The sequence below is a fragment of the Triticum dicoccoides genome, chromosome 1A (assembly GCF_002162155.2).
Source record: "Triticum dicoccoides isolate Atlit2015 ecotype Zavitan chromosome 1A, WEW_v2.0, whole genome shotgun sequence".
Taxonomy (NCBI): domain Eukaryota; kingdom Viridiplantae; phylum Streptophyta; class Magnoliopsida; order Poales; family Poaceae; genus Triticum; species Triticum dicoccoides.
Window position 1 is genome coordinate 94,543,896 of NC_041380.1, and position 10,838 is coordinate 94,554,733.

At 45.2% G+C, this 10,838-nt stretch overlaps 1 protein-coding gene across 1 annotated transcript in view; it reads left to right on the forward strand.

Annotated features, from left to right (window-relative positions):
- The first annotated feature begins 3,607 nt into the window (after positions 1–3,607).
- Positions 3,608–10,838, forward strand: part of LOC119364976 (probable chromatin-remodeling complex ATPase chain) — a 10,462-nt gene continuing 3,231 nt past the window's right edge. Inside the window, exons 1-14 of the mRNA XM_037630556.1 lie at positions 3,608–4,104; positions 4,499–4,630; positions 4,727–4,830; positions 5,447–5,553; positions 8,245–8,342; positions 8,469–8,648; positions 8,726–8,947; positions 9,084–9,218; positions 9,330–9,612; positions 9,706–9,779; positions 10,005–10,225; positions 10,301–10,388; positions 10,463–10,556; positions 10,655–10,837. Of these exons, the coding sequence (XP_037486453.1) occupies positions 3,763–4,104; positions 4,499–4,630; positions 4,727–4,830; positions 5,447–5,553; positions 8,245–8,342; positions 8,469–8,648; positions 8,726–8,947; positions 9,084–9,218; positions 9,330–9,612; positions 9,706–9,779; positions 10,005–10,225; positions 10,301–10,388; positions 10,463–10,556; positions 10,655–10,837 (2,263 nt within the window). The 5' untranslated portion in view covers positions 3,608–3,762. The remainder of the gene's footprint in view (positions 4,105–4,498; positions 4,631–4,726; positions 4,831–5,446; positions 5,554–8,244; positions 8,343–8,468; positions 8,649–8,725; positions 8,948–9,083; positions 9,219–9,329; positions 9,613–9,705; positions 9,780–10,004; positions 10,226–10,300; positions 10,389–10,462; positions 10,557–10,654; position 10,838) is intronic.

Genomic DNA, 10,838 nt, shown 5'->3' on the forward strand with positions numbered 1-10,838 from the left:
GGCCACCTGCCTCGGGGGGCCACATGGGCTGTAGGGGGTGCGCCTTGGCCAAGGGCACCAGCCCCTAGAGGCCCATGCGCCAAAGGGACAAGAGGAAGGGAGAGTCCTAAAGGGGGAAGGCACCTCCGAGGTGCCTTGGGGAGGATGGACTCCTCCCCCCCTTGGCCGCACCCTTCCTTGGAGGAAGGGGCAAGGCTGCGCCCTCCCCCTCTCCCTTGGCCCTATATATAGTGGGGGAAGGGAGGGCAACCTAACCTAAGCCCTGGCGCCTCCCTCTCCCTCCCATGACACATCTCCCTCCTCCTACAGCGCTTGGCGAAGCCCTGTTGGAATCCCGCTACTTCCACCACCACGCCGTCGTGCTGTTGGATCTCCATCAACCTCTCCTCCCCCCTTGTTGGATCAAGAAGGAGGAGACGTCGCTGCTCCGTACGTGTGTTGAACGCGGATGTGCCGTCCGTTCGGCGCTAGGATCATCGGTGATTTGGATCACGACGAGTACGACTCCATCAACCCCGTTCTCTTGAACGCTTCCGCGCGCGATCTACAAGGGTATGTAGATCCACTCCTCCCTCGTTGCTAGATGACTCCATAGATAGATCTTGGTGACACGTAGGAAAATTTTGAATTTATGCTACGTTCCCCAACACGAGAAGTGGGCGAAAGTCCGACGTACCCTCGACAAGGCCAAGGAGACATACAAGCCGGACGCGACGACTCCGGGCGCGTCAGAGGGGCGGCCGGACGGCCACAAATTGGCAAAGAAGGGGAAAAACGCCGACGCGGCAACCGCGCGAGTGCAGGAGTCCATCGAGCATTGCCTCGCCGACGCCCAGGCCCGGGCCGTCCTACGTGAAGAGAAGACCGAGGCACGGTGGTCGTCGTTGATGACGAACATCGCCATCAAGCTCGACCTGCTCCGGACCAACGTCGACCTGCTCCGGACGAACGTCGCCACGAAGAAGAGGAACACCGACATGGCTTTTCTGATGGGCGGGGCGGACATGCTCCAGAGCAACGACGAGCAGCTCAGGGCGTGGTACATGGCGGAGCGCGGCCTCATCCTGAACCAGATGCAGACGGCAACGCTGACGACGCCAGCTCCCGCGCCCACGGCCACACGGACGCCAAGCCCGAACGACGCCTCTACATCGTCGCCCAGTAGTACCGAAGCCGCGCCGACACAGCCCAGCACCAAAGCAGCTCCGACACCGCCGAGCCCGCGCATGCCGACTCCACCAACGCCTGAAGCCGACCCCGCCGAGTGATTCGTTGCGCACGCGAACTTGCGGCGTGCGGCTCTCTGTTTTTTGTAACGTCAGACTACGTCCGATCGCCGAATTTGTGGCGTCTTTTGTGAACGGGAACGACCTAGTTCAAATTTCCCGCATTCTGGGGCCGGCGCTTGGGGGCGTGACTGGGAGCTAGGTCGCCCCTAGGAGCCGAACTAGCGCCGGCACGTCCCCAAACCGCTCTATTTAGGCGCCCTGGGGGGCCGAACAGCTGGAGATGCCCTTACACGCCAAATAGGAGATCTCATGCCTCACATGTCACGGTCCACGACGACCTGATTATAGATTGGCCGTGCCATGTCGGCACGCCGCGAGTCGCAATATAGACCCAGGCCTGGCTCATATATGGAACCAGCTAATTAAAAGGTACTACATCTAAGAAAAACTAATTAAAGGGTACCCGTCAAAAGAAAAAAACTAATTAAAGGTGCCCATTTAGAAAAAAAAACTAATTAGAGGGTGCACTCTCAGGGGAACCATTTTTTTGAGGAATTGGGAACCATTTTATTAGGCTGGGAGCGCATCACTTTGTGCGCCAACACGTCATCGCGTTTAACGCGCTGGGTGTAACCTCGTTATTTTGATTATTATTATTTTGCACATGTTTTTTAGACTTTTTGACTTTTGTTTGAGTTTCCCAACATTTTGATGGTTTTTCTTTTTGAATAAGTTCTTTTTCATGAGAAGCACAACATGTGCATTCACGAAAAGCACAATTGCGCTTTTTCTGAAAAGATGAAGCACAATTGTAATTTCCGAAAAAGAGAAAAGTACATCTTATGCTTCAACGAGAAGCACACAACTGTACCTTCCGAAAAGGGGAAAAGTACATGTGCCACCTGTTATGATGTGGGGAAGTGAGAGTCGCATTTTAAAGGGGTCCTTTGATTTCGTACCTTTTTTTATGCAACTATGATTGGTAAATGATTGCACCCGGTCGACCGACCGAAGCTTCTATCAGTCTCATCACGAGTCAAGCGCCGTGCTCTCGTGAAGAGCAAAATCACCCCCACGTGGCCCGATCAACCGCACACTATTTTTTCTACTTTATCATTTCCTTCTCCTGGCCACACATCACTCCGTCTCTCCCATCTCCTTCTTCCATCTCGCGTTGCGCCGCTGCTCCCGCCATTCTTGCAACTCATTTTTTCTCTCCTTTTTTGAAGCAATCACCAAAGACACACGTGTTGTCGGGTTGTAGAGGCCAAAGTCGGACACAACACCTGTTGGGTGCTAGAGAAGATGAGCACCCAATGTCGATGAAATTTGTTGGAACTGGGTTCATGGCGTTGCTACAACCCAACAAATTTTGTTAGAACCGACAAGACACGATGTTGGAACCATCAAGTTGCGATGCTCGGACCAGAGGGAGCAGGGAGATGCGCGCGGGACGAATGTTGCGACCGATTGGAATCATTGCTACAATCACGCACCACAAATGTTGGATCCCCGTGAAAAAGGCTTCAAATGTGAAAAAAAAGCTTTAACTGGCATTGGAAAAAGCTTCAACTTGCATAGGGAAAAATCTTCAACATGTGGAGAAAGCTACAACTAGCTCGACAAAAAGCTTTAACTGCGTGAGAAAAAGCTTCAACCAGTGTGCTGATGGTGCGAGCGACAACGTAGAGAGTTGTGGCTGGCGGCAACGATGGTGCTACAATGGACATGCTAGGTGTTGCAACAACAGAGGTGTCAGACGTGCTACAAGACTCTGATTGAGTAATACTCCCTCCGTTCTTAAATATAAGTCTTTTTAGAGATTTCAAATGGACTACCACATACGGATGTATATAAACATATTTTAGATTGTAGATTCACTCAATTTATTCTGTATGTCGTCACTTGTTGAAATCTTTAGAAAGACTTATATTTAGGAATGGATGGAGTGCAAGTTTTGAGCCCGCAAAAAAAAAGACGTGCTACAAGATGATGGCATTTAGCTATTGGATTTTTTAGTGAAGCAGTTGGAGAAGAAAGGTCGTGCAACTATAATAAACGGTGCGACTGGTCAAAATTTCGGCCAGCCGACTGACGCCTATCACTATTATGATTTCGTACTCTCTAGGGTTTTACTCATGAGTCTCATGCGGCCATGGGCTTTTTTTGCTGGTTCGACCTATATCTATCTAGGGGGCATCGGCCCAACACCCCAAAATGCTAACCTAAAGCCCATTTTAAGCCCCCGAGCCGAGCAAGCACCCCATTGGGCATTGTGGGGAAACAATTGCTGGATTCTCGAGGGACCGACCGGCGAGACTACCCTCCCCTCACTGCCCCCAGTTTCTTTCCCCTTCTGTTTCATACATCCGCCCGCGCATCCACAAAGCGTCAAGCGAGGCAAACCCCCGCCCCTTAAATCCCCTCCCTCCCCAAATTCCAATTCCGCGACCGATCTAACGCTCTCCCCCCTCTCGCCCTCCCCATCCCCTCGACCCCGAGATCTCGCGAAACCCTAGCCCTCCCTCCTCCGATGGGGAAGCCGGCGGAGTACGGCGACGAGGAGGACGAAGAGCTGTCCAGCTCCGGCGACGCGGAGGGCGAGGAGGAGCAGCAGGAGGAGGAGGGATCGGATGAGGACGAGGATGAGGAGGATGAGGAGGAAGAGCAGGAGCCCGAGGGGGAGCAGGCGGCGGGGGATGGCGAGGATGCGGAGGAAGAAGTCGACGAGGAGGAGATCGTCGCCGCTACCACCGGCGGCGGCGCCGATGACGACGACGACGACGGGGGAGATGGCGCCGGCGCGGCGGAGGAGGCCGAATCTACCGAGGACGACGCCGCCGCGGAGGAGGGCGGCCAGGAAGATGCCGACGAGGTGCGTGGGGATTTTTCTGGCGTTCTCCGTGCGTTTAGTTACCTTGGAAGTATACCGGCCATTGGTCTAAAACTGGCCATGGGTCTAATGCACCTACGGGCATTTGAGGGGTGATCTAGGGTTCTAACCCTAGGAATTTAGCAGCTGTTGGTTCACGGGTCAGGGTTATCTGGGAAAAATGTGCCTCGATTGGTACATTATTAGGTCTTGCGTACTGTGTGTTTTAGTTCATCTTATGTATATCTGTTTGTTCTTGGATCTTCCGTAGACTACAGTTGAGCAAAATGTTGAAGCCTTGCAGTGCATGCTTGCTAGTTTACATTCATCAGCGGGGCAGTTGATTTTTGGTGTTACTGTTACTCAACATTGAGTTGCTTGTCATCTTCAAATGCAGTCTGAAGACGCCACTGCAAAGACAGAGATTGGCAAGAGGGAACGAGCCAAGCTCAGGGAAATGCAGAAGCTCAAGAAGCAGAAGATCCAGGAAATACTGGACAGCCAAAACGCTTCCATTGATGCTGACATGGTATGTTCTGTACCCTTGTCGTCCTACAATTGAGATAAACCTGTTAACATGAATGTCTCATTATACAAATGATTTATGGCTGTCTTGTTTGAGCAGAACAAGAAGGGAAAGGGGCGACTGAAATACCTCTTGCAGCAGACTGAAATATTTGCTCATTTTGCGAAAGGAAGCCAAGCTGCGGAGAAAAAGAACCGCGGAAAGTAAATATATGTTTCTTTCATCTGATAAACGCATCTATTTTCCTTTAACAGAACTTGCTATGTAACCATCTGTTACAGTACTAAGAAAATTCTTTTTATGACATGTATAACTAAACCATGTTATCCATTTTTAAGATCTGATAGTGGTGCATGCTTCTTCTCTTTCACATGACCTTGAAGGGCTACACTATTTCATAAGAGGCATTCATATAACCATAATTACTGAACAAACTATTTTCTGTTCCAGTGTAGCTGCATATTTGAATTACTTCAAATGAATGGGCTGTTAAAATGAGGCAGGATGTCATATCATGAACTTATGTAATGTTTTTAAATTATTATTGCCTCAATTATCAATTTATAATCCTAAATTAATCTGTTTTTTGTCAATTACGTATGGCTATTAGCATTTTTTGCGCACTAAGGCTACCTGACTAAAAGTCACATGCTTAGCTTTAGCCGAGGGGAAACTACCTTGCATGGTATTTGCGACTCGTTTTTCATAATTTGCATTGTCTCTACTAACTACAGTATCCAGTTATTTGCTTGCTTACTGTACCATGTAGTTTGTTGCCTGGTGTGCCTTCTTTGTCGCTAATGTGGTCAGAACCTATAGGGGTCGTCATGCATCAAAGGTGACAGAGGAGGAGGAAGATGAAGAATACCTCAAGGAGGAAGATGCCCTTGCTGCAGGAGGAACACGCTTGCTTATACAACCATCATGTGAGCGTTTGCTTGATGATTCTATTGTATCGTTTATTTCACTTGCCAGTTTATATAGTGGTGATGTAAAGACCACTGTTTGTTGCACGGTGGAAGGTTCAGTCTTTCTAATGCAAAATGCAACAGAGTGCTTTTCCTGTTTTATTATTCTCACTGTGCATGCTGAATTAATCAGCATTTGCTATTACATTCTTACCCACTTCATTTGCCTGTTTGTTTCCATAGAGATCTGGTCCATCTGGATGGTTTGTGGAGCTTTAACCAGTTAGTTTTGGGTTTCATTATATGTTTTAAGTTTTTCTGAATGTAAACTGTTGCAAGAGAGTGCAGTGAGTTATATTCGGGCATCCCATGGTCTTGGTACGTTAGTTCCTACCACTCCTATTGTGAATCCAAGCTATCAACTTCAGATGATATCCTACTGGCAGGAAAGAGATGTAGCATCTACAACCATTATTTTATTTTTAGCAAATCTTGATGGCAGTATTGAGAAGAGGGCGTGGCAAGTAATGATGATATATAGGGCCTGGCTGTGATACTAACTTTGGATCTTCATGTTGCTGTTTTACTGGACAGGATGCCGATGAAGTAGCAGGCTTCTAAATAGTCCTACTTTGAAACCAGTGCCCATCTTCTTTTTTCCTTAATCAGTCCAATCAGACACCGATATCCGAGTCGGATTCCAACATCTGTTCGGCTAACATTTCCGTGTCCACAGTTTTCTTTTTGCCACAGACAAATGAATCCGAGTCGGTCTCACACACCCACATCTATGCCTGAGTCCTAACAGAAGGATGTTCTTGCCCACGTGGTTACTAGGACCATCCTCATCTAAATATGAAGTTGTTGCTTTGATGCAATGCAACATCGGACAACAAACCACCATTAGAATATAGGGATTGTCTTGAGTTTATAACAATTTTCATGTCTCTGATCACCAACAAATAAAACCCATGGCACAAATGAGTATTGTCAAAAATCACATCTTTTACTAACAAACTGGTCTTGTTCTCCCCAAACATGCTCTCTAGTTGCAATCCTAACTATAAACATGATAAATTCAATTTTCTCAACATCTCCACTTAGACTTGCTTTAGCAGAACATATGTAGGAAATTTGAGATTACGATGGTTAAATGGCATAGTTGGTCCTTTGTAAAAGAGAGCATATTTGGCCTGTATATTCAGCATGGACTATAGCCGCTATGAGGTACTCCTCCATTCAAAATGTAGTTGTAGATTTTTTTTCAAAAGTCAAATCTTGTAATGTGTGACTAAGTTTATAGATAAAATATCGACATCAATAATACAATCTAAATATGATATAAAATATATTCCACGATGTATGAAATGGTATTTATTTGGTATTTTAGATGTAGATATTTTTCCCTATAAATTTGGTCAAACTTTACGTAGGGACTATGCAGTACGTATATAACAAATGACCCCAGTTTCAGTCACTGAGTCCACTTTGTATGGTGCACATGAGACCGTAATACCCATATCGCTAGAATGTTGAAAGACCTATGTATGTGAACAGTTCTTTTAGAATGTCAGTTGTTTTTCTTATTCCATTCCCATTCTCTTATTATTAGTTCTTATTTGAATACTTCCCTTCACCTCCATATTAGGTCAATTCAATTCAATATGATAATTTGCACGCTAGCTCTCGCTAGAGGGGCGTTTATAGCATACTGAGGTGAGTTGGTGGCAGAAAGAATTACAACCTTGGGGTGTTCCTCTCCATCTTTCGAGTCTCCAACCTAAGCCATCTCCTCTTAGACCCTCTCAAAATTCAATGGTAAGCCACACTCCAAATTTTGAACTTGGCGGTCTCTGCACTGCAAGCGGTAATACCGCTTGTTAGTGGTGGTACTACTCCATTGAAAATGGACACGGAATGCGGGAAAGATAGCAAGGAGAAATTGGTTTTGGTGTGGGCCAGGATGTCTTTTTGGGGCTGCTTACTTGACTGTAAGGCCCTAGCATGATCCAAAGTATGGTCACCAGCTGTCAGCTGTGCAGCGTGGTTCTGGCAGTGTCACTCGTACACTGACGTGTCGTTATCTGACTTGGGTTCGGGTGTCCAATTCGACAATTTCTTTTAGACAGAAAATATTACTTGGACGTGGGCCCGGGCAGAATTTACTCGGGTTCAGGTGTCTGATTTGGCCAAACCCACTGTGGAAGTCCCTGAATGGGCTCTATTGTAGATAGGTGTGTAGTGCTAGCTGATGTGATGGTTCTTTTTTTTTGTAATAGGTGTGTATTGGTGTCAGCATTGAACACCGGTTCTCATGCGCAATTGGCATTGTCATTTTGCAACTTTTTTGGAACGCAATGCTAGTATTCTTGTTTTGGTGTCGTTAATTTCTTTCTTTCCCATGTAAAAATGTCGAAGGGGAGCCTTGGCGCAGCGGTAAAGCTGTTGCTTCGTGACCATGAGGTCACTGGTTTGAGTCCTGGAAACAGCCTCCTGCAGAAATGTAGGGAAAGGCTGTGTACAATAGTCCCAAAGTGGTCGGACCCTTCCCCGGACCCTGCGCAAGCGGGAGCTACATGCACCGGGCTGCCCTTTTCCCATGTAAAAATGTCACAATAAAATGCCTCATGTATGGTTTTGTCATAAATGTTCCTTATTTATATGTTAACTAGTAAATACTTGTAGTATTCTCATTTCTTCACTTGGCAGGCATAAATGGGAAAATGAGAGATTACCAACTAGCTGGACTTAATTGGCTCATACGCTTGTATGAAAATGGCATCAATGGAATATTGGCTGATGAAATGGTATGTATTGTGCTTGCCTTTCCTTTTGTACTTACTCTTCACTATTTTCCGCGCATAAAGCTAATATGGTTATGCTTAATTCACCTTCATGAGCTCATATTTGGCATGCCACACCTTCTCATTTAGGGTCTCGGAAAAACTCTCCAAACTATCTCCCTGCTTGGATATCTGCATGAGTTCAGAGGAATAACTGGTCCTCACATGGTTGTTGCACCAAAGTCTACTCTTGGCAATTGGATGAAGGAAATCCAACGTTTTTGCCCTGTTCTGCGTGCTGTCAAGTTCTTAGGAAACCCAGAAGAAAGGGTAAGTCCCAAGTTATCTCAGTTGTTCTTATGAGCCTTTTGTGGAACATTATTAACATGTTCGTTCTATTTGGCCAGAATCATATAAGGGAAAATTTGCTAGCTCCAGGGAAGTTCGATGTCTGTGTTACTAGTTTTGAAATGGCAATAAAAGAAAAAACTGCATTGAGGCGTTTTAGCTGGCGCTATATTATTATCGATGAAGCTCATCGGATAAAAAATGAGAACTCCCTTCTTTCTAAGACAATGAGGCTTTTCAGTACCAATTACCGTCTGCTCATCACAGGCACTCCGCTGCAGGTATGCCAACATAAAGGCTTATCCCAATCTTGGTGCTACCTGAATTCTACACTTCAAATTATGATAATTGGTTTACTTTACATGTATTTTGGTTCAAAGCAACTTCACTGTAGCTGATCTCTTGATTATGCTGCAGAATAATCTTCATGAGCTTTGGTCTCTTCTCAACTTCTTGTTGCCAGAAATATTTAGCTCTGCAGAGACTTTTGATGAATGGTTCCAAATCTCAGGGGAAAATGATCAACATGAGGTTGTTCAGCAGCTTCATAAGGTAACATACAATATTTACAAATTTATTCTCAGTTTTTTTCCAAGAAATATCAATTGATAGCACATTTTGGTTTTCTTCCTTTGCGTAATTCATTGACCGTCATTTTTCAAGGTTTTGCGTCCATTTCTCCTTCGGAGGCTTAAATCGGATGTCGAGAAAGGTTTACCTCCAAAGAAGGAGACTATACTTAAAGTTGGAATGTCTGAGATGCAAAAACAGTATTATCGTGCTCTACTTCAGAAGGATCTGGAGGTTATTAATGCTGGTGGTGAGCGCAAGCGCCTTCTTAACATAGCCATGCAACTACGGAAGTGCTGCAATCATCCATATTTATTCCAAGGTGCTGAGCCTGGCCCACCTTATACAACTGGGGACCATCTAATTGAGAATGCAGGTATTGTTTGTACATTCCAGTATTCGTCATAAATTTCTGGACCTTACTACTACCATTGCACACATAGCTCACACTCTTTGATGCTTTCTACAGGAAAGATGGTTCTGTTAGATAAATTACTTCCCAAGCTAAAGGCCCGTGACTCCAGAGTACTGATATTCTCCCAGGTAATGGCTCTCTTCTGTTACTCCTGCACCTAGCTTGGCTGCTTCAGAAAGCATCATGATTGATAAAAATATTATACCAACCATTAACTGTGGAAATTCTGCTTGTGAGGTGGTTTGGTGCCCATGCTCACATTCTATGTTAGAGTTTGTGACATTTATCTTATACCCTATTTTCCTGTATATTCCTACCATTTGAGTATTTGAATGCAATTGTGTATCCTGCAGATGACCCGTCTTTTGGACATTTTGGAAGATTATCTAATGTACAGAGGGTATCAGTATTGCCGGATTGATGGGAATACTGGTGGTGATGATCGTGATGCTTCCATTGAAGCTTTCAACAAGCCAGGGAGTGAAAAGTTTATCTTCTTACTTTCAACTAGGGCAGGTGGTCTTGGGATCAATCTTGCTACTGCTGACATTGTGGTTCTTTATGATAGTGATTGGTAATGTCTTTGTCTTCTCAGATTTTTTTTTATAGTAACCATGGAGTTTGGGGCCTGAATTCTTCTGTTTCTCAGGAACCCTCAAGTGGATTTGCAAGCTCAAGACCGTGCACATAGAATTGGTCAAAAGAAAGAAGTTCAAGTCTTCCGTTTCTGCACCGAGGTTCTAATTTATATTTGGAAATGGAAGGGTAGCAGTATATTTTATTTGTATCTTACAGAGAATATTGCTTGCAGTATACTATTGAGGAAAAAGTAATTGAGAGAGCATATAAGAAGCTTGCCTTGGATGCTTTGGTCATACAGCAAGGGCGATTGGCAGAACAGAAAGGTTGCTCTTGTTTCTTCTCACTGCTTGTATTTCAAATATTTTTTTATGTTAAAGTGAATCAAGTATTAATATGCTTTTGTTGTTGTGTTCTTTATTAGCCGTCAATAAGGATGAGCTGTTGCAAATGGTGAGATTTGGTGCTGAAATGGTATTCAGTTCCAAGGATAGTACAATAACAGATGAAGATATTGACCGCATTATCGCTAGAGGAGAAGAGGCGACGGCACAACTTGATGCAAAAATGAAGAAGTTCACAGAAGATGCCATTAAATTTAAAATGGA